Below are 24,299 nucleotides of genomic sequence, written 5' to 3'. Positions count from 1 at the left end.
AATATATGAGGACTCACTTTATGCCATATGTTGTAGGTGTAAGAGGTATAGCAGTGAAGAACGCAAAGTTACTCCTTGCTATCAAGTGGGAGGTGACATAATAAATAAATAAATGAGAAGATAAATAAGAGAATATGAAAGTACTACGTAGAGAATTAAAATAAGTCATATGATATGAAAGTGGGCAGCAGGCTATGTTAGAATGGGGATGTCAGGAAGTTCCCTCTGGGGAAGTGACAGCAGCTGACAAGTGAATGCCAATGCGCCAGGTATTCAGAGAAGAGCTTTGCAGCAGGGAGGACTACAGTATGAAGGACAAAGGGCCCAAGGCATCCCAGGGGCAAGGTGGGGAAGTGGTGAAGATGGGGTCAGAGAAGAAGACAAGGACCCTATTTTGTACACTTTGTAAGCCAGACCAGAACTTTAATTTCGTCCCAAGTGTGACGGGGAGTGACATGAGCAGATTTATACTTTTAAAAAGATCTCTCTAGGCTGTCAGGAGTGACAAGAGAGGCCAGTGTGGAGGAGAATGTGCTCGGACTTGGAATATCTATGCGATAGTGGGCAGGACCAGCTGGCGAGCCGACAGAGTCAGTCTCGGAGCACCGGGGTAGTTACTGGGGACAGAGCAGTGCTCGGCGACTTCTCAGAGGAGGATCTAGAAAGAGTCCCCGGCCTCCCGGGACTCGGGAACGAAGACGCGGCAGGCACCTGGAAAGAGACACACCCAGCCCCGCCGGCGGGCCGGGACGGACAGGGCCGCGCCCGCGGGGCGTGCGGACGCGGGGCTCCACGTGCTCCGCGCGGGGGTTTCCGCGTCCTCCGGGCGTGGCCGGAAAAGGAAGTCGGCGCGGCAGCGGCCTCCCCGGCAACAGCGGCGGCACCGGCCACCCGCCCCGTCCGGCTGGGCCACGGAGGCAGCGCTGCGGCCGGACCCGGAATCTCCCCCCGCCGAGCAGCGCCGCGCCGCCGGGCGCCCAGCAGTGCGATGGGGCCGCGGCGACCGCTGGCCCCCGCCGCGGCCGCCCTGCTCTGGGGCTTCCTGCTCCCGCTGGTAAGGGGGATGAGCGGGCGCTCGGTCCTCCCCGGGGCGGGGCGGAGGCTGGGGCTCCCTTCCCCGGCCGCTCCCTCCCCTCCCGCCCGACCTCCGCGCCCGCGTCGACGCGGCCCGCTGGCGCTGTTCCTCCTCATTCCCCTCCCCTTCCCCCGCGCTCGCTCTCCTTCGAGCCTCCTCCGCCTTCCCCGCGCCGGTCCTGCGGCGCCCCCGCGGTACCTACCCCGAGAGGGCTCTCTGCGGAGCCCCTCAGGCAGCGTTGACCTTGGAGCAGCTCCTCTATAGTTTTCTGAACATTTCTAAATGACCTCTGAGATTTATCCTCTAGCCTTGTTTATAGCTTCTTAACCTCTTTCCTCCTCGGGAAGAAAGGGAAAAAAAAGGTACAGGGTCCCAGGAAGGTCAGCCGTCGTTCAAGTACTGCCCTTTAGTTTAATTGCTCTAATAGAGATTTTTCCCCTTCCTCTGTAGTTCCTGCTGCTCCTTAGAGCTCCTTTGATTCCATTCTAGGGGGGTTTCGTAATAGTAATAATTTCAAATAACTTTCAAAAGAACACAAAAGTAATGCCTTTAGTGGTTTCTAGTAGTTCCTGCCTACTTTAAAGAGGAAAGGAGTAACAGAACGCGTTCACAAGTTTGTTTTCATAATTACAGAAAATTCATCCTCACACCACTGGAGCTTCCGTGGGCGTTCGGGAGCCCGTGTCCAGTGTCCAGTGGTTCCGTTTTTGTTTCTTGTAAATTTCACTGGGGAGTTTCAGGTTGGAAACTTTTAGGAGCTTTATTTACACAAAATTTGTGGGATATATGCCTGTTTAGTTCTTACCATTAGGATGTGTAACTTCTCTGAAAGTATTTTTGCACATTCTCCAGTTTAAAGGATTATTATCAGTGAGTATATTCAGTATGAAAGTGCCTGTAACATTTGTTAAGAAACCAAGATCAAAGCCTAAAGTGGATAAGTGCCTTTGGTGTATTCATAATTTGCTAGGCAACATTAGGAACTTGAATGAGGTAATGAACTTAAAAATTGCTTGTGGGGGAGTACAATATAAAGAAAATACAGTAGCGGTGTTACACTGAGTCTTTGAGGTGTTACATAACCAGCTCTGTCCAAAAGATTACAATTCAGATATTATGTAAATACACATAAAACTATACCTACATTTAAGTTGTCTGAATGTTTTTGCACTCTTTTTCATTTGAGCTTAAGGTAATTGTAGGAATGGATCTTCTATACTACATTCCTATTAATCCTTTCTCAACACAAATTGATAATTCATTTAACAATACATTAGTTGCTTGTAAACTCACATTGAAATTCTTATAAAAGCTCTGAACCCTCTCAATAGAAAAATGTAAGCAGAATTTTCATATACTTTCAAGGGCTTAACAAATCTAAAGGTTGTCCTTGTTCTAAGTTGTAGCTAGCCTGTCACTCCCGCATTCTAGATTTTACTTTCTATATTATTGCACATGTGTGTGTTTTGTGATATCTTACTGTGTTAATCTTGGGTTCTGTACTCCTCAGTCCCAGGGTTGTGGGGACTGTAGAAGGAAGAAACTTAATATGTCTTCAAGGTTCTTCTGGCTGGTCTAATAATCAAAGAAGCATATTAGCAAGAGGAAATAACCAAATTTAATAGATACATATGTGTGGGAACCCACGTGCATGAGAAGTTCAGAGACAGAAAAGGAAAATGGGCATATAGGACATTCCCAGCTAGGGATCAGGTATGGTTACTTGGGGCTTCAAAGAGTCATTGCAGGATGGTAAGAACTGGTGTTTAGCGAATAGAAGGTTTTCCTACCCTACAGACAGGTCAAAAGAGGTTATCTGTGATATCTTCCATTATGGACAAAGCCCCTAATTCAAGTTCTTCCAGGTAGCCAAGGGTGGAGTGGAAGTTTATCCTGGCCCACCAGTAAAATTGCCCTTAGCTCAAAACAATACTGGTACCACACAGGCACATCTTGGGACGACTAGCTCTGAACCCCCACAGGACTTAGTTCTTCCCTTCCTCCCTTACTCGGTGATATGTTTATTGATTTCAGGGTGAGGAAGGTAAGGCAGGGAGACAGAGGGGGAGGGGAAGAGAGAGAGAGAGACGTCAATGAGAGAGAGACATTTGTCAGTTGCCTCTCCTACATGCCCTGACCAGGGATTGAACCTGCAACCTGGATATGTGCCCTGACCAGGAATCAAACCCACAACATTTGGTGTATGGGACAACGCTTCAACCAACTGAGCCACCTGGCGGGTACATTCTTTCACTCCACAAATATTTAGTGTCTTATCTGTTATATGTCAGACACTATGCTGGTGACTGACTAAACTGACAAGATCTTTTTCAAATTGTGAAGATCTTTTTCAGTGCTAACTAGTATTACTGATTTTCTATTTCTTGTTGCTTTCTCAGTGGTTTTCCTCTTGTCTCTTCCTTCCTTTAATTTCCTGAAATGATCTATTTCTCAAACCTTTACTTTTCTGGAGAATTCAAATAAATCTGGTGTCCTTTTCCGCAGCAGGAGCTCTCTCCCTTCAGCTTACTTACTGGATGCCTACTTCCTCGCCTACAACACTGTCTGGTGGTAGTGGGTTTGTTGTTTTGTTTTTTTACCATTTTCTCCCCGAAGCCCCTGCTTATTCCTCTTCCCGAAAAATACAGCTCTAGGTGTCTCTCTGAGTTCATTTGAATTAATTATGTCAGCTTAATCGTTTCATTTCTCCTTTTTGGGCTCTTGCAGCTGGCACTGCCAGGCATCTTTCCCCTTAGTCAGTCACGTAAGAACAGGGCCAGCGTCCTCATCCAGAGGCAGTGCTCAGTCTCCAGGAAACTGCCACATTCTTGCCGAACAGGCAGAGACTTCAGTGTTGGAAAGGCCCTTCGTGCCCTGTGGCCTACCCTCCTGGTCTTGTCTCCCTCACATCAGTAACCTCCCTGTGTATATCGAAATCAAGCTACTGCACTCCTGGCCATTTTAGTGAATTCTAAACCCATTAAACATTCAGTCTAGATTTAAAAAGAGTGCCTGGCAGGCAGTTAATTCTCTGTCACACTCATCTTTCCCCAGCGCAACCCCCACCTCCTCGCCCCAGCTGTTAGACCTTTATTTCACAGTGTTTTTGGACACAGTCACAGAGTTCTGTTTCGAAGAGAATGAATGAAATTTAGTCTGAATCTGTTTCCTAAAATTGCTTCAAAGTTCTCTGAAGGATCCTGAGTCTTTTTCATAATGTTTTTACAAAAGTTCCGTACATTTTTTCATAACTTGAAAGAATTTGAAGTGTTATATAGCCACATCTTGAACTTATTACAATGAAATGATAGTCAGGATCCCCAGCAGAAAAATCTCTTGCTGAAATTTGCATTCCTTTGGTAGATTACACCAACTCAAAGAATCTTCTTGAATTCCTTCTCTTCTGCCCTCCTTTCCCAACCTCTTGGGGAAACCAGGTTCGTGCTGCTGCCCAGGCTTTCTGAGCTGCTGTGCTCTGGACTGAATTGTGCCCTCCTCCCCAATTCATGTTAAAGCTCAGGACTGCAAGTGATCCTATTTGGAGATGGGGCCTTTTGGAGATAATTAGATTAAGATGAGGTCAGAGGGTAGGTTCCTCGTGATGGGATTGGTGACCTGATAAGAAAAGACGAAAGCTTGCTATTTGCTCCTCTTCCCTCCCTTCTTCCCCCAACCACGTGAAGACACAGTGAGCAGGTCGTGATCTGTAGGCCAGAAGGAAAGCTCTCAACAGAAACCAACCCTGCGGGCACCTATTTATGTTGGACCTGTCGTCTCTAGAACTTTGAGAAAATGAATTTCTGTTTAAGCTACCCACTCTTTGGTATTTTGTGATGGCAGCCCAGGCTAAGACAGATTTTGGTATCAGGAGTGGGCTGCTGGTGTAATAAATACCTAAACATGTGGAAGCAGCTTTGTAACTGGGGAATGGGTGGAGGCTAGAAGATGTTTGAGTTAGAAATATAGACATGAAGGGTAATTCTGGTGAGGTGTGAAGCAGAAATGAGGAACATGTCACTGGAAACTGTAGGAAAGACAATCCTTGTTATAAAACGGCAAAGAACTTGGCTGAGCTGTGTTCTCATGTTTTGTGGAAAGAATTTGATCAGTGAAATTGGATATTAGCTGAGGAGATTTCTAAGCAAAGTGTTTGTGGAGCAGCTTGGTTCCTCCTGACTGCAGAAGGAGCTAGAGGAATTGAAGAAGGAATTGTTAAGCAAAAACAAACCAGAAATTGAAAATTTGAAAATTCTCAGCTTTTCCTTATTGCAAAATATGAGAAAGCTTCTTCTGAAAAGAACACTAAGGGTGTGGCTGGGCAAGCATTTGATTACAAGTTTGTGGGATTGTATGAGCAGAAACACTGCCAGTTTGAACTGAAGGGGACAGAGATGGGGCAAAATGAAGAACGGTTGTTGGACGAGTTGGATTTGACAGGATGGGATATGGAGCTGTGTGGCTGTGAACATGCATTATTCTTCAAGAACAGGGAGAAATGACCCCAAAGGTGATTCAGAGGTCATCCGGGCCACTGCCTCAGTTTCAACAAGCCTTAGGCACCTGCTGGGAGCCTTTGGGGATGGGATTCCACAGAACCTAAGGGGTAGGGGCCACCCCACAGACTCTTAGAGCCATGGGGGTGATGCTGCCACCCCATTGGGCCCCGAAGGTGGGACACTGAGCCAAAAAAGGGTTATTCTTGAACCTTAAGATCTAAAGGAATTGGTATTGCTAGGTTTTAGACTTGCCTGTGTCCCATCACCCATTTCCTCCTTCCGGTTTCTCCCTTTGTGATGGGAATGTCTATCCAGTGCCTGATCACCACTGTATTTTGAAAGCACATAACTTGTCTGGTTTCCCAGGTTCACAGCCAGAGAAGAGTTTTGCCTCAAAATAAATTATAGCTTGAGTCTCACCCATACCTGATTTAGATGGTATTTAGATCAGACTTTGGAATTAGAGTTGATACTGGATGGAATGAGTTAGGACTTTGGGCGCTGTTGGGGTAGAATGAATGTATTTTGTGTGTGAGAAGGATATGAATTTGGGGGCCCAGAGGCAGAATGGTGTGGACTGCTTTGTGTGTTCCCAAATTCTTATGTCGAAGCCTTAACCCCCAATGTGGTGGTATTTGGAGATAGGGCCTTTGGAATGAGGTCACCTGGGTGGGGCCCTTATCTTGAGATTGTTGCCCTGCTCCCTCCCTCTCTCCCCACCCTGTGAGGGCACAATGAAGGCCACCCTCTACAAGCCAAGAAGAGAGCTCTTTCCAGAAATCAACCAGGCTAGCCCCTTGATCTCGGATTTTTAGGCTCCAGGCTGTGAGCCAATAAATTTCTGTTGATTAAGCCACCCAGTTAATAGTATTATTATGGTAGCATAAGAATTAGACATGCTGGTTTTGTCATGTCCCTCCTTTAATTTTGAGATTCTTTGCAATTTTTCTTTTACCTTCTTTCTTCTGAGCTGTCTTTGTGGTATCTGCATCTCATCATGAGCTTTATAAGTTACTGATAGGTGTGTATCTTCCCAAAATGCAACTTCTACATATATATATCTTCTTTGAAACCCAAAATAATTCTGAGAACGTTCAGAAAGATTATGATGTCCTATATCATAGAGGAAGTCGAGAATGAGAACTGGAACCCAGGGATTCTAGAAGTTTCTTGATATTTTTTCAGTAAATCAATAATTATTTTTGTGTGTGTGTGAATGAAAAATAGACAAGACTGGATAAATTTGTGAATTTATTCATAAGGAAAGGTTTTAAAGATAGGAGAAGTCATGTTTATTTTTTATATATATATTTTTAAATCCTCATGTGAGGATATGTTTACTGATTTTTTTCTTTTTGAGAGGGGAAGGGAGAGAGAGAGATGTTTCTCTCTCACCTTGATGGGAGAGAGAAACATCAATCGGTTGCCTCCCGTATGCTCCCTGGGAATTGAACCCACAACCTAGGTATGTGCCTTGACCAGGGATCGAATCCACAACCTTTTGGTGTATGGGACGATGCTCCAATCAGCCGAGCCACCCAGCCAGGGTGTGTTTATTATACATTTGATAAATTTTTTGTTTAAAAAAACCACCTGAAATTGGGTCTGTTTACAAAAATCTAGACCATAAAGTCTCCAGGTATAAGACTTTAACCCAAGATAGCTAATTTTTTTAAAAAATTGGATTACCTTAGGCCAGAATTTGCCAAATTTTATCATGCTATGTGATCTTCTTTTTTTTTTCCAGATTATTTCTTTTTTTTTTTAAATTTATTGATTATGCTATTACACTTGTCCCATTTCCCCCCTCCACTCCACTCCATTCTGCCCACCCCCTCCCTCCCGCATTCCCCCCCTATAGTTCATGTCCATGGGTCATACTTACAAGTTCTTTGGCTTCTACATTTCCTACACTATTCTTACCCTCCCCCTGTCTATTTTCCACCTATCATCTATGCTACTTATTCTCTTGACAACCCTCCATGTGATCTCCATCTCTATGGTTCTGTTCCTGTTCTAGTTGTTTGCCTGGTTGGCTCTTGTTTTTGTTTTAGGTGTGGTCATTAATAACTGAGTTTGCTGTCATTTTTACTGATCATATTTTTTATCTTTTTCTTAGGTAACTCCCTTTAACATTTCATATAATAAGGGCTTGGTAATGATGAACTTCTTGAACTTGACCTTATCTGAGAAGCACTTTATCTTCCCTTCCATTCTAAATGATGGCTTTGCTGGATACAGTAATCTTGGATGTAGGTCCTTGCGTTTAATCTTAGGTAATGTAATTATGATGTGCCTTGGTGTGTTCCTCCTTGGGTCCAGCTTCTTTGGGACTCTCTGAGCTTCCTGGAAGTCTATTTCCTTCGCCAGATGAGGGAAGTTCTCCTTTGTTATTTGTTCAAATAAGTTTTCAATTTTTTGTTCTTCCTCTTCTCCTTCTGGCACCCCTGTAATTCGGATGTTGGAACGTTTCAAGATGTCCTGGAGGTTCCTACGCCTCTCCTCCTTTTTCCGAATTCTTGTTTCTTCATTCTTTTCTGGTTGAATGTTTGTTTCTTCCTTCTGGTCCACACCGTTGATTTGAGTCCCAGTTTCCTTCACATCACTATTGGTTCCCTGTACATTTTCCTTTGTTTCTCTTAGGATAGGCTTCATTTTTTCATCTGGTTTTCGAACAGATTCAACCAATTCTGTGAGCATCTTGATAACCAGTGTTTTGAACTGTGCATCTGATAGGTTGGCTATCTCTTCCTCACTTAGTTGTATTTTTTCTGGAGCTTTGAAGTGTTCTGTCATTTGGGCCTTTTTTTTTTTTTTTTGTCCTGGCAGGTCTGTTACTTTAAGGGGCGGAGCCTTAGGTGTTCCCCAGGGCGGGGTAACGCTGGTAGCTGTGCTGTGACACTGTACGTGGGGGAGGGGCCGAGAGGGAGCAATGGCGCCCGCTTCACTCTCCTCCGGATTTCAACCTTTCACTCCGCTACCCACAATCAAACTGGGCCCCTCTGGTCCTGGTTCCCGAGTGGGTGGGCTTGTGCACACTCTAGGCCCCTATGGGTCTCCCCAACAACCTCTCCTGTGAAGCTGGGAGTCTCTCCTGCTGCCGCCCCAACCCCCAGGGGCGCTTTCAATCAGAGGTCTCAGGCTTTATTTACCGGAGTTGGAGCCCTGGGTTGCTCGGTCTGCTTCGCTCCCCTCCGTTTGTCTGGTTTATCTGTGTGCGAATGTGGGGCCGCAGGGTGCTACCCACCGCTCTGCCTGCCCCATTCTCCGCCACTCTGAGTCTGGCCCTCTCGGTTTATCTGTGCACAGGGCCGCAGGGTCTGCTAGTGCTCGGACTGCCTGTGCTGCTGGTCCCACACTCCGCCAGTCTAGGTCCCGCCACGGCCACACGAGTCCTCTCCACCCCGGTGCCCATCTCTGCCCCTCCTACCGGTCTGGATGAATGTTTATTTTTTATTTCCTTGGTGTTGGACTTCCTTGCAGTTCAATTTTCTGTCAGTTCTGGTTGTGCGAGGAGGCGCAGTGTGTCTACCTATGCCACCATCTTGGTTCTCCCATGCTATGTGATCTTAAATCAACTATGGTTTGTACATTTATATTACCTGCTTGCCCTTGTAAGCATTCAAGTTTGTGAATTCTAGTGTAAATCATAAATTCTCTAAAGCCAAGATACATCATTAAGTAGTAAGGTTACTTAGGGAAAACCAGGAAGAAGGCTGGATCTATGTAGCAAGTAGAATATAAGTCCCGTGGAAGGGAAACCCTACCCAACTCATTATCTGCAGTCTCCCCTAGCACCTTGTAGACTGCAGAGTGTTGAATGAATGTGTGGGTACCTTGTCTCGTCCGCACAACCTAGTACATCTTAGCCTGTACATTACGTGTCCCCAGGTTCTCCAAGTGCAAGGGATGATCCTGGCTCTACTTTTCCCCTGGGCCACACATCCTGAAAATCTCTGTTTGATACCCTAGCTCCCACTGAACCACTAATTAATAAGGTTACACTTAATCTCCGTGGGTCTGGGTCTAGTCACTTTTAGTGTATTATTTCCATAGACCTTGAATACTGGAAGTAGGAGTAGAAACAATGTAGATTGTCTCTACTACGTAAGTTATTAGGGAGGAAAGAGGCATAGAATATATATAATAATGAGTGGTCAGAAAGTTATTAGGCCTAACTGACATGAACACGTGTCATTTAGACAGACACCCCACCTCCGCCTTCCCTTTAGAGGCCCTTTACTTTTACTATATTACTGTTGACTTAAAACGCACACCTACGTAAAGAGAAAGATGTTTGTAAAGGAAAGGACACCGCCTACATTGCCCTGATGTAAGGGTGATGTAGGCCACAGTGGCTTCTCAGCATTTACCATTCAGTGATTACATTGCAACTTTGTGTCTTCTGGTTTAGGAACATAGGATTTTTTTTAATTACTAGTTTTCATTATAAGTAAAGTCTATTTGTTAACCAAATTTGCCCCAAAGCCCCAGCCCTCGAATCTGGTGTCTAAAAATAGAACACATAGTTTAATTTGTGGATTTTATGAAGACTGCAGGGTGTTAATTTGAGAGAGTTACAGTCACATTGACATACTGCCCCTTGAAACTCATGGATTAAGTGTATCTAATAGATGACTATACAAATGACATAAACTGGTTCAGTGGACAGACTGAAGGGGGTGGTGTTGGGAAGGCTGGCACCCAGTAATATACTCGAAGGAACTTAGGAGTAAAATGGGGAAACTGCTGGCCTAAACATGAACATTGGCTGTACCAGCAGACTGCAGGTACAGTGTGACTCTCACCTCTTGAGAAAATATCTAGGAGGACCCCAGTCATGTCTGGAAGACTAACGAGTTTCACTGCTATCCATGATGAAGTCTATAACCATGTATTCTGTGGACCAATATCAGAGCATCACCTGGAGGCTTATTAGAAATGCATAATCACAAGCTCCTCCTACTGGATCAGAATCTGCATTTCAACAAGAACATTAAAGTTCAAGAAGCACTGGCCTATAATAAAGTGTAAGAAATTGCTGCACAGATTACTGAGCATAAACTCCAGGAAAGAAAGAAAGAACCTGCTTGACTAATTCCCTTTTTTTAAGGGAATTAAATATATGCATGATAAAGGTTAACACTTCATTATCAGAGCTTAATCTTGATCAGATGAAAATGGTCCAAGATATAAAGTCCTGGCAGACCCAAAAGATGGCCTGAATACAGGGTAGGGGGTGGTATGTTAGGTAAATTTTTAGCCACAGAGTGGTTATTTTCAAAAGAAATATGTGAAGATTTAAATTTGCAAAATGGATCTAGTGCTGGAAGATACCTTTTGAAGGAGAAAGAAGGGTATACGATACATAAACTGAACCTCAGAGCCAAGGTCAAAAAAGAATCCTCAAACTGTGCCATTAGCTTGGACAGGAGTAAAACAGGCCTGTTCCCAGTAAGTTAATATTGGCCTGATGAGTCAGCATCAGGAGGCTGTGGGAACACAGGCCAGGAATTCAAATGCTGGTGGTTGGAACTACCAAGTGACGGGAGTGTGAAGCATGAACAGAGCCACAAGAGGCAGGGATTTGAAGGTCAGAGCAAGACTGACTGTAAGTACACTTACAGAATAAAAGTCTTTACACACGTCCCTCTTTAGGGCCTGATTGGTCTGGGAAAATGAGATGGTATATCGGCAAGAATGTGAGTATAGAATACACCATTACCATTCTTTTTTAGACTTTTGTTAATCATTTGACTACTATGAAGGAGAAAAATGGTCAAAGGAACAGGCAGCCATAACATTAAGGCGCACTTAAACGTCAGTACTCTTTGATTTGAAAAAATGATGGAATATGATTGAAGTCAATTGATCTGAATAAAGTAAATTAGGAATTGTTCACTAACAACAGGCATCCCGTGAAGTTTTATGTAAAGTTTTATGAGTTTTTGTCTCATTTGAGACAAAAAAAGGAAGTACTACTTTATACTATGGGCTAATTAACTTACTTGCCTGTGAGGCTCAAGTAAAATGCAGAAAATAATGGCACAGGTGTGAGATTGATGGTTTGATGGCCCTGGAGAACACCTAATTCCACCACCAGTAGTTGTAAGAACTGGCGTGAAGAGGGAGGATTTGGGGCAAGCAGTAAGGAGCAGTTGAAATAGGGAAAGTCATTCCATGAAGTTCTAGGGTCCTAGAAGTAGGGTTGTTTGGAAGAGTACAAGGAAAGGACTCAGAGTTGAGGATATTTAGGATGTGGAAGGAACTAATTGGGCTCTGGAAGAATTTGAGTGGTGGTGGGAGACCCACGCCACTCCCGTGAAGGAGGGAATTGACAGCTGAGACAGAGATAATGTGTGAGCAACATTAAAACTGGAGGGTGATGTTTGGGCACTAAGAGCTTTGCAGGGATCTGGTTGCATGAAGGAACTGAAGTGACAGCAGAGGTGAAAGGCTGCTTGTCTGGGTTCTGGAGAGCTCAGTTCTCGTCCTGGCCTCTGAGACCACTCCATTTTAATCATTTTGGAACTGTTGGAACTAGAAAGTAAAGGGACTTTATTATGTTAGTTCTAAATTCTGTTAAGCTCTCGATACTGAGCTTTTTACTAAGAATATTGTTATTAGTGATTAAAAATACAAACTTTTTTTAAAAGTTGGGTAAAATCTTAGAAGACCAGACCCCAGTTGCTTACAGAGGATGATTCAGATGTTTTGGGCATGTCTCTAACCTGCAAGGTGTAAAGGAAGGTGCCCTGCCCTTCCACCATAGGGTGTTTGTCAGATGATCTAACACTAGCAGGGGTGGACCACAAGAGTCACTTAATTTTACACTTGTAATGCTTGAAGGGACACTGAATTTCAAGCCATTTTTGTTGTGCTTCCCGACTTAATTGGCCCACAGCAGTGTGGTTGGCACTGCTCTGTTCTCTCACAGCCATGCTGCTCCAGGTGCGGTTCAAAGACGGGCAGCGTCAGCATCGACGGGGCACTAGATAGAAATGTAGAATCTGCTACTCCTGTTGACCTACTCAGTCAAAGTCTGCTTTTTAATGTGATCCCTGAGTGATTTGTATGCACAGCAAATCTTGAGAAGCACTGCTCCTGTAGTTCTGGTTCTCAAACTTTAACAAGCAGAATCTCCAGAAGGGCTTGTCAGAAAGAAACTGCCTGGGGTTTCTGGTTCACTAGGTCTGGAATAAGGGCCCGGAATTTGCATTGTTAACGCCCTCATCACCACTAAGCTTTTACTACAGACTCTGACTTTAATCACATTTTGTTTGTGATTATATTTCCGTTTTTTAAATTTATTTTTAAATTGTAGTTGACATACAATATTATATGACTTTCAAGAGTACAATATAGTGATTAGACATATTATATCTTACAAAGTAATTACCCCGATAGTTCTAGAAAGAGAGAAAGAGAGAAACATCAGTTTGCTGTTCCACCCATTTATACATTCATTGGTTGCTTCGTGTGTGTGCCCTGACTGGGATTGAACCTGTAACCTTGGCCTATTGGCATGACACTCTAACCAACTGAGCCACCCACCTGGTCAGGGCCTGTGACTATTTTTATAACTGGCAATTTGCACTTCTTAATCCTCTCATATTCAGATTTGTCTTTAATCTTCCTGGTAAGACTATAATTTCTTGTTTAGTGTTTCTTGAGGGGGGACAGCTTTACGAGATACAATTCACATACCATACAGTTCGCCCATTTAAAGTGTACAATTCAGTGGCTTTTACTGTACTCACAGTTATGTGCAATCACTGCCATAGTCAATTTTCAAACATTCACATCACCTCAAAAAGAAACCAAGTAGGTGGAGCACAGTGGAATTTCAGGGTAGTGAACCTATCACGTATTTCATAGGATAGAGTAATGATGGATACCTGTCCTTACACATTTGTCAAAACCTCCAGAGTGTACAACACAAGAGTGAACTCGAATGTAAACTGTGGACTTCGGGTGGCAATGATGTGTCAGGGTAGGTTCATTGATTGTGACCAGTGTACCGCTCTGGTGCACGTGTTGATGATGGAGGAGGCTATGCATGTGTATGGTAAGGGGGCATGTGGAAATTCTATGCTTCCTGCTCAGTTTTGCTAAAGCTGATCTAAAGAATAGTCAATTTTTTAAAGAAGAAAGAAACCCCATGCCCTTTAGCTCTCACCTCCAGCCCCACATCCCATCAAACCTAAGCAACCACTAATGACCTTGTATTTCTTCTGCATAGTACAAGTATTTATCAAGGTGCTAGGTGTATTATTAATAATAGTTACCATTTTTAAGAGCTTAATGTGTGCAAACAACTACATTATCTAACTTAATCTTCATGACAACTCTATGAGGTTGACATTTACTGTCATCTCAAAACCAAGGATCTTGAAGCTTAAGACAGGTTAAATGACTTGTAACATGGCCAGTAAATGGTGAACTGCCATTCTATCCCAGGTCTTTCATTCCAAAACTCATAACATATATTATTAATAAACTAAATTTTTGAAGCTATACAATCGCTATGAGAAATTTTATTGAGATATTTTTTAATGTAGTAGTAATGCTTAAGTTGTTTAGCTTTGTTAACTTGCTTTTATGAAATTTGCTGCATGTTCCAAATTCAGTCTAACTACTGTACAATATGTATGGTTATCCTTTCCCCTTTGATAATCATCTCCCTTTAAAATTTGTGTTTTGCCTTAGTGATTCTCATATCAATGGATTTTACTTCTATTTTGTCAGTAATGAATTCTCTACTATTGCAGGAAATACTTTAATCCCTTTATTGCAATAGATCTTACCCATATTTGGACATCTTTCTTCCTTGGACATTTAAGATTTTTTTAATCTCTTCATTTTTGTAATACAAGTAATGCTGAATATTACACAGTTGTGTGAAAGGGGATAGTGTTTCTGTATCAGTCTAATTTATAAAATTTAAATTTTAGAAAAGCCACAGAGCACTACATAATACAATCTCAAATATCTCGTGTGTAAAATAAATAATACATATTTGATATATATATCCTAAGTATTTATAGATTGTATCTGGAAAGAGAAAAAGGAAACCCCTAAAGGTGTAGCTGTGATAGCCAGGATAAGTGGGGAGGGACCATATACCTTTCTGTCCTGTTTTTGTTTTGTTTTAAGTTTCTCATTTCAGTCTTTTCACACTCTAACCTGTGCCTTTGTTTTCCTTCACTCTTTGTTTTTTTGGTTTTTCAAAAATACCAAAAATGTTTTTTTCTGGTGTGTCTCTGTCCATATCCTTCTTCAAGCTCCTATAAGTGTACAGATACATATAAGGAGCTTTGGGGGCATGTCAGTCATTACTTATAAGTATGTATGTATTTATGTATAATCCTCACCTGAAGATGTGTTTATTGAAAGGAAGGGGGAGGGAGAGAGAGAGAGAGAGAATTGATCAGTTACCTCCTGTACGTGCCCTGCCTGGGAATTGAACCTTCCACCTGTTGGTGTACCAGACAACGCTCCAACCAACTGAGCCACCTGGCCAGGGCTGGGTGTCATTACTTTTATAAAAATAGAATTACACTAGAAATAATCTCCTTGGAACTTGTTTTTCTCACTATGGACTTCTGTTTCTACAGATGTGTGTAGCTGTTTGTTTTTAATAGCTGTGTACTGTGCATACCATAATGTAATGGGCTCCTTATTGGTGGAAGTGTTGGTTTTATTTTTTGCTATAACATGACACTGCAGTGAATATCCCTATACATTTATCTTTGTGCATGTGTATATACATCTGTAAGATATGAATCAAGGATTCTGTGTATTAAAATTTTTGAATTGTCTTTGTAAAGGTTATGCTACTTTAATAGCAATGTGCACAATAACTTAAATCCTTGTCTAAATGTTATTCCTCTCCAAAAGGAGCTTAGTAGATTGACTGGTTCCAGACCTGTGGCAGGTAAAGGATAAAGTCAGCCTAGGACATCTTGTGCCAGAAAACACATGGAATCCTCAAAGACTGATGGGGTCCTGTCAAAAGGATACAAAGAGCCTGCTGGAAGATTTTCTACTGGCCAAATTTAGGACAATTTAAAAATCAAATGCATAATTATAATTATACGATATTGGATTTTTAAAAATGAATGAGTCTTTGTGATACTAAACAAAAGATGGTAGAGGGAGAGAGCAAAACTTTTTAAAAGAAGCATACTAGCTAATAAATGTAGAAGGAATAAAAGTATTAAAAAAACATTTACCATTTTGTAATCACCTATGTAGTATATAAAATAAAATTCAAGCATGGATCCTTGTGGAAGCCGAAACACAAGGTGAGAAATTGTTGAACTGTTCATATGGTGCCACAGATTACTTAACATTCACAAATGGGACTTCCAGCCAAGATGGAGGCGTAGGTAGATACACTGCCTCTCTGCACAACCAAAAGAAGGACAACAACAAATTTCAAAACAAAAAATAACCAGAACTGCCAGAAAATCGAACTGTATGGAAGTCCAACAACCAAGGAGTTAAAGAAGAAAAATTCATTCAGACTGTTAGGAGGGGCAGAGATGGGCAGCCAGGGCAGAGAGGACACGTGGCAAGATGGCAGCTGGCACACCTGGTGGACCAGGTGGTCTCACATTTGTGTGCAGATAAACCGGAAGGAACAATTGAGGACGAGACAGACTGTGCAGCCCAGGGTTCTAGCACGGGAAAAGAAAGCCTCAATACCTCTGGCTGTAAAAACCTGTGGGGGTTGGGGCACCACAAGAAACTCCCAGCTTCACAGGAGAGTTCGTTGGAAAGACCCAAAGGGTCCTAGAACTTCCACAAACCCACCCACCCAGAGTGGCATTGTTCCCTCTCCAACTCCTCGCCCACATACAGCGCCACAACCCATCCAAGTGGGTTGCCCCGCCCTGGGGAATACCTAAGGCTCCGCCCCTTACTATATAACAGGTATATGGAGACAAAAAAATATGGCCCAAATGGAAGAACAGATTAAAGCTCCAAAAATAGAACTAAGTGATGACGATCCATAGCCATCCTACCAGATGCAGAGTTCAAAACACTGGTAATCAGGATGCACACAAAAATGGCTGAATATGGTCACAAAATAGAGGAAGTGAAAGCTATGCAAAGTGAAATAAAGAAAAATATACAGGGAACCAACAGTGAAGGGAAGGAAACTGGGACCCAAATCAATGATTTGGAGCAGAAGGAAGAAAAAAACATCCACTGGAACAGAAGAGAAATAATTTTAAAAAATGGGGAGAGGCTTAGGGACCTCTGGGAAAACTTTAAATGTTCCAACATCCAAATCAGAGGGGTGCCAGAAGAAGAGGAAGAGCAAGAAATTGAAAACTTATTTGAAAAAATAATGGAGAACTTCTCCAATCTGGCAAAGAAAACAAGACTTCCAGAAAGTCCAGGAAGCTCAGAGAGTCCCAAAAAAGTTAGACCCAAGGAAGCACACACCACAACACATCATAATTACATTACCCAATACTAAAGATACGGAGAAATCTTAAAAGCACCTTATCTAGGAAAAAAAAGATGATCAAAACTATGAACAGTAAAATGACAACAAACTCACAACCATCAACAACTGAACCTGAAACACACACACACACACACACCAAAGTAAGTGGAAAAACTAGAAAAAGAGCAGAATCACAGAAATGGAGATCTCATGGAGGGCTATCAGTGGGGAAGGGGAGTGAGAGAATGGGGGAAAACGTACAGGGAATAAAAACATAATTGATAGGTACAAAATAGACGGGGGGGGGAGGGGGAGTTAAGAATAGTATAGGAAATGGAGAAGCCAAAGAACTTATGTGTACAACACATAGACACAACCTAAGTGGGAGAATGCTGGAGGGAGGAGTCATACAGGGCACAGGAATAAAGGGGGGAAAATGGGACAACTGTAATAGCATAATCAATAAAATATACTTTAAAACATTCACAAAGAGGAAAAGTATATGCCTTTACATTAGAGAATCCTGCAGTTAATATGTAACCAAATGATCAAATTTGGGATCACTAATAGGGGGGACATACTAACATGTGCTATTTTATTGGATGCAGTAAGAATACTTCACTTATGAAGTTTTCTTTTCAAAAATGTTTAAACCTACTGAACCCTCATAATTACCCACAGGATCACCACCCTCTGTAGTTAGAATTGTGATGATTCTACTGTATGACCTTAGGTCGGCTGTATTAGTGATTTCTCTGAGTCTCAGAGTCCTCATTTGTAAAATTGATATTGAATCAGAGAAATGCATAAAAGTAACCTAAATGTACTTTCTTTAATTTAACTTAAAAATAACTTAGTGTGTAGCAAGAATTTGACATACTGATTCATCTCTGCTATCAGAATCCATTCGTGGCTGCTAGGTATGTAGCTGAATGAAAACTACGATTCTCCCCCCCCAGCAAATAATATCTATCTAATTATTCTGTGTAATTTGATGTCATTTAAAGAGAGTTCCCTACACTTGCTTAGATCTGTAAGCTAATGAAGCTCCTGCTATGCCAGAAAGCCTTCTAAATCCCACATGTTCAAGGGAGTTTTTATTTTTATTTATTTATTTATTATTGTTATTCAATTACAGTTGTATGCCTTTTCTCCCCATCCCTCCATCCTACCCCAGGTGAACCCACCTCCCTCCCCCCTCTCCATCCTCCCCCTTGGTTTGGGACAAATACCATATGATCTCACCTTTAACTGGAACATAAGCAATAGAAGAAAAAAGCAAACAAAATATAACCAGAGACATTGAAGTTAAGAACAATCTAACAATAGCCAGGGCGGGGGTGGGGGGTGGGGGCGGGGACAGTGGGTAGAGGGGATTACAGGAACTACTATAAAGGACACATGGTCAAGGGAGTTTTTAGACAGGAGAGCATGGATTAGCGTATTTTTGTAGTGATTAAAAATTAGATTGTCCTTATTTCACAGATATAGAACAAACATTGCAGAAATTCATATGGAACCATAAACGACCTCGAATAGCTGCAGCAATTTTGAGAAAGAAAAACAAAGCAGGAGGGATCACAATACCTGATATCAAACTGTATTACAAGGCCACTGTAATCAAAACAGCCTGGTACTGGCATAAAAACAGGCACATAGACCAATGGAACAGAATAGAGAGCCCAGAAATAAACTCAAGTCTATACGATCAATTAATATTTGACAAAGGAGGCAGGAGCATAAAATGGAGCAAAAACAGCCTCTTCAACAGATGGTGTTGGGAGATCTGGACAGCTACGTGCAAAAAAATGAAACTCGATCACCAACTTACGCCATACACGAAAATAAACTCAAGATGGATAAAAGACTTAAATATAAGCCGTAACACCATAAAAGTCCTTGAGGAAAACATTGGCAGGAAAATCTCAGACATTCCACGCAGCAACATCCTCACAGACACATCCCCTAAAGCAAGGGACATAAAGGAAAGAATAAACAAATGGGACCTCATCAAAATAAAAAGCTTCTGTATGGCTAAAGAAAACAGCACCAAATTACAAAGAGTACCAACAGTATGGGAAAACATATTTGCCAACGATACCTCAGACAAGGGCCTGATCTCCAAAATATATAAAGAACTCACTCGACTCCACTCCAGGAAGACAAACAACCCAATTAAAAAATGGGCAAAGGACTTGAACAGACACTTCTCCAAGGAAGACATTACAGAGGGCCCAGAGACATATGAAGGGATGCTCAGCATCACTAGCCATCAGAGAGATGCAAATTAAAACCACAATGAGGTATCATCTCACACCAGTCAGAATGGCCAACATAAACAAATCCACAAACAAATGTTGGAGAGGATGCGGAGAAAAGGGAACCCTTGTGCACTGTTGGTGGGAATGCAGACTGGTGAGGCCACTGTGGAAAACAATATGGAATTTCCTCAGAAAACTAAAAATGGAACTGCCCTTTGACCCAGTAATTCCGCTGCTGGGATTATACCCTAAGAACACTGAAACACCAATCCAAAAGAATCTGTGCACCCCAATGTTCATAGCAGCACAATTTACAATAGCCAAGTACTGGAAGCAACCGAAGTGCCCATCAGCAAACGAGTGGATCCAAAAACTATGGTATATTTACACAATGGAATTCTACGCAGCAGAGAGAAAGAAGGAGCTTATACCCTTTGCAACAGCATGGATGAAACTGGAGAGCATTATGCTAAGTGAAATAAGCCAGGAAGTGAGGGACAAATACCATATGATCTCACCTTTAACTGGAACATAAGCAATAGAAGAAAAAAGCAAACAAAATATAACCAGAGACATTGAAGTTAAGAACAATCTAACAATAGCCAGGGCGGGGGTGGGGGGTGGGGGCGGGGATAGTGGGAAGAGGGTATTACAGGAACTACTATAAAGCACACATGGACAAAACCAAGGGGGAGGGTGGAGAGGGGGGAGGGAGGTGGGTTCACCTGGGGTGGGGTAGAGGGATGGGGAGAAAAGGCATACAACTGTATTTGCATAACAATAAAAAAAATAAATGAGTGGGAAAAAAAAAATTAGATTGTCTTATATGGAATCACCAATTTTATAGATCAAAATGGTCAAATATCAGCAGTTTGATGGGGCTCAACCTAATCCATGCTTTAGTGGTAGAGGCTTAGTCCATCATCTTCATTTGCCAAGCAGTGTTTTTCTCGCTTTTGTTTTAGAGAAAGATTTGCTCAGAGGAGGTGGGAGGAAGGGTTTGGATTGATCCAGGTTTGAAAGGAATCATGAAGTGGAGTGGTATTCTACGTAATTATCTTAGGATGTTTCATCATTTCATATTCTCCACTCCCAGCCCCATGTACAATAGTTGCTCTTTTCAGGTCCTTCTTACCTCTTGTCTCTCTTTTTCTCCAGGTAGTAGGAAATGAGGCAAAAGGAAAGAACCTGCTTTTAGCTCTTCTTTTTCCTCGCTTTAAACTCTGGATTAGTCTTTTAGAATAGGCAGTTACAGAATCTTCAAAACTTGAGAGTTCTCTGATTATTTTCCAAAGGGAGCACTTAAAAATAATAATATACTGCCCTGGCTGGAGTGGCTCAGTGGATTGGGCGCTGGCCTGCAAACCATGGGGTCACCAATTTGATTCCCAGTTGGGGCACATACTTGGGTTGTGGGCCAGGTCCCCAGTGGGGGATGCGCAAGAGGCAGCCACACATTGATGTTTCCCTCTGTCTCTGTCTCTCTTCCTTCCCGTTTCTCTAAAGATAAAAATAAATTTAAAAATCTTTAAAACAAAGAATTGCTTCTCTTTAAAAAAATAATGTACTTTTTTTTTAACCCTAGTTACTCATAGAATATGGAAGGTAGAACAGATTAAGGGATTTCGAGTGTATTTTCTTTTATAGAACATAAGCAATGAAGTAACAGCTCCTAAGGGGTTGGGAAGGAGTTTCAGGCTGTAAAGGGAGTACTGAAGTTACCACATCATAGCAAGAATCCTCCCTGGGATATGGCTCTTATTACAAGGGCCATAACTGTGTCTCCATGAGAAAGGGACTTCCTCAAAAAATGTGTTCTCAGCAAATGTGTCGAGTTTCAGTATTTCCTCAAAAAGAAAAAATAAATTCATTTGAAGACCTTCCCTCTGTTCAAACCTGTATATAAACGGCTTTATTAAAATCATTAGTTGTTGGCAAGCCAGGTCATCACCAGTGTAAAAATTATTGTTTGTGTCCTAGACAGCTGCTCAGGAAGCAGTCCTGCACGCGTCTGGAAATGGCACATCCTCCGCATCTAAGGACTACTGCATGCTCTATAACCCTCACTGGACAGCTCTTCCAAGTACCCTGGAAAATGCAGTGGGTATTGTAAATCACAGTTGCTGTTTACTTATAAACATAAAAATACTTTGAAAGGTGAAGATGAGTGTGCATTATATCTTAGTGTATGAACTAGTTGTAATACATGATTAATAAATAATAATTTTTTTATTACTTTACCTTAAGTGTTTTTCTCTCTGGGAAAACAAGTTAGGGAATTTTAAAATACCTCAAAGCCTGATCATCATGAAGTATTTTTAATTTAAAAGAACATTGTATTAAATCAGTAGATAACTTTGTCACTAAATGCATTTAGGGTGAAATACGATATTTACCATGTTAAAGATATTTCTTCTTTTCAGACTGCCATTACTTTGATGAATCTGACTTCCACACCGCTGTGCAACATTTCTGATATTCCTCCTGATGGAATAAAGAACAAAGCCGTTGTGGTTCAGTGGGGAACCTGCCATTTTCTTGAAAAAGCCAGAATTGCACAAACAGGAGGTGCTAAAGCATTGTTGGTTGCCAATAACAGTGTCCTAGTAAGTTGTGAAACTATACTAACTTGTTTTGAGCTCATGATATCAAATTTCACAGGTTGAACTGTATCTTCTTTTTGTGTGGTTTAGGGGCTGAGTTTTGAATAATCTCATCGGTAGGATTATATTCAAATAAACGTTCCGGTTATGATATGCATTTAATAGGAAAATTTTGTTGTTTCTTTTCTATTCCTGAAGTAGACAAGACTTTGTTAGGAACAAATACGTTTGTGTGTGTGTGTGTTATATGTTTACGATATACCCGTATAGAAAAGTTTGAGAACTCTTGCTATAATACTAAGAACACATGAAACTGTTTTATAACTTTAAAAAGATGTAATATTATATCTAATGGAATAATTTAGATTTTATTCTGTAAATATATGAGTAGTTCATATGTTTTCATAATATGCTTTTTTCTTTTAGTTTCCTCCCTCAGGGAACAAATCTGAATTTCATGATGTGACAGTACTGATTGCATTTTTTAACCACAAAGACTTCAAAGATATGAAGCAGGTAAATTAGCAATTACATATTAGATCAAGTTCATAAAAAGTGTAACTCCTTACTTTTGACTACTGATACTCAATTTAAACTATTGTACATGCTCTACTTGCTAACAAGAAGCTGTAAAGTCCATCAGGTCTTTCCTTGGGAAGTATTCATCTGCCACTGAGCGAGCGCAAGGCGTTTCAGAGCCCTGACTTTACAAAGGCTTTGTACTTGCTTTGACTTCTTTAAAAAGTCAAAAAAAAAGTCAAAGCAAGAAATCAATTTCTGATTGCATGGGACACTGCACTTTCAAGATTTCATAAACCAAAGCATAGCCTCATGATTTTGACAGGAGAATATATCATGTTGTCAAAACTACTTCTGGTATTCTTGACTGTCTGATGTATAGTGTCCATTCAGAGGGACACTGGAGTGTTGCGGCCATACACTGTAGTGGAAAGAAAACTCATTCCAGGGTTTTAACTCTTATTTTTTGCCTTTCAGACTCTTGGAGATAACATTACTGTGCAAATATATTCTCCTTCATCCTGGCCTAACTTTGACTATACTATGGTGGTTATTTTTGCAATTGCTGTGTTCACTGTGGCATTAGGAGGATATTGGAGTGGACTGATTGAATTGTAAGTTTAATTTAAATTCAGTGTTTTGTGATAAATGGTTAAAAATTATTGTTTGAAATCATTTTAATCATGCAACAATATTTAAAATACCTGGCCTGAGAATATAGTGCCATTAAGATCAGATTGCATATGGTATTTGTCCCTCACCACCTGGCTTATTTCACTCAGCATAATGCTCTCCAGTTCCATCCATGCTGTTGTAAAGGGTATAAGCTCCTTTCTCTCTGCTGCGTAGAATTCCATTGTGTAAATGTACCATAGTTTTTGGATCCACTCGTTTGCTGATGGGCATATGATCTCACCTTTAACTGGAACATAACAAAAGAAAAAAGCAAATAAAATATAACCAGAGACATTGAAGTTAAGAACAATCTAACAATAGCCAGAGGGGAGTGGGGAGGGGACAGTGGGGAGAGGGGATTACAGGAACTACTATAAAGGACACATGGACAAAATCAGGTCAGAGGGAGGTGGGTTCGGCTGGGGTGGGGTAGAGGGATGGGGAGAAAAGGCAGGCAACTGTAATTGAATAACAATAAAAATTTAAAAAAAAATCAGATTGCAGTTTGTCCTCATACGGGTCATTTAACTTTGCACTGGGAAGGGAGTCATTGGTTCCTCTGGCTCTTTGACTGGAAGAAAATAAGCAAGAGAGGGTGGGGCATCTTTCAGCCCCTCCTGGGCTGAGTCATTACAGTGTGACTTCATCTTTCTGTTCAGTGCTTTAGGAATTCTAAGGATATTAATCATGCTTACATTTTAATTTAAGTGTAGAAATTTCAAATGTACATGAAATTTGGATTTCCCTACTTAATAAAAACCTAAACCCAGTCTTCTTATAGTTACGTACCTTTGGCTCTAGATTAAAGCAGGCAATATAGTAGAGAAAGATCAGTTTATAATTCTGAATTTAAAAAATATGCATAGAGCATATTATTTCATCCATAAAGGACAATATATTTACCTTGTGAATTGATCGCTAGATTTCATTAAAAAGGGTTTATTTGCAAATAAATGAAGCTAATAAGCTTATTTGTAGTTTCTTAAAATACTCAAATTTGATCGACTTACATCAAGAGAAGAAATCTTAGGGTTTAACAAGTACAGATTCCTGCAGTATTGAGCTTTAAATATTTTACATATTTGGAAAACATATTTCAACATATATGAGTCACATGTTTTCATGTAAGCATTGTTTTTTCTTCATTAATATTCTTCTATATAAAGCATAGTATATTAGATCTTCAGTTGTTTTCTGGATTATTTGTTG

At 41.3% G+C, this 24,299-nt stretch overlaps 1 protein-coding gene across 3 annotated transcripts in view; it reads left to right on the top strand.

Moving 5' to 3' along the window:
- The first annotated feature begins 514 nt into the window (after positions 1-514).
- SPPL2A (signal peptide peptidase like 2A) overlaps positions 515-24,299 on the top strand; it is a 54,477-nt gene continuing 30,692 nt past the window's right edge. For all 3 annotated transcript variants that reach the window (XM_053927958.2, XM_071221975.1, XM_053927957.2), the window contains exons 1-5: positions 515-1,054; positions 21,274-21,393; positions 21,717-21,899; positions 22,323-22,412; positions 22,893-23,029. In XM_053927958.2, coding sequence (XP_053783933.1) covers positions 530-1,054; positions 21,274-21,393; positions 21,717-21,899; positions 22,323-22,412; positions 22,893-23,029 — 1,055 coding nt within the window. In that variant the 5' untranslated portion in view covers positions 515-529. The remainder of the gene's footprint in view (positions 1,055-21,273; positions 21,394-21,716; positions 21,900-22,322; positions 22,413-22,892; positions 23,030-24,299) is intronic.

Source organism: Desmodus rotundus, chromosome 7, assembly GCF_022682495.2.
Source record: "Desmodus rotundus isolate HL8 chromosome 7, HLdesRot8A.1, whole genome shotgun sequence".
Taxonomy (NCBI): domain Eukaryota; kingdom Metazoa; phylum Chordata; class Mammalia; order Chiroptera; family Phyllostomidae; genus Desmodus; species Desmodus rotundus.
Note: the sequence above shows the minus strand (reverse complement) of the source record. Positions and strands in the feature narration are given on the sequence as shown.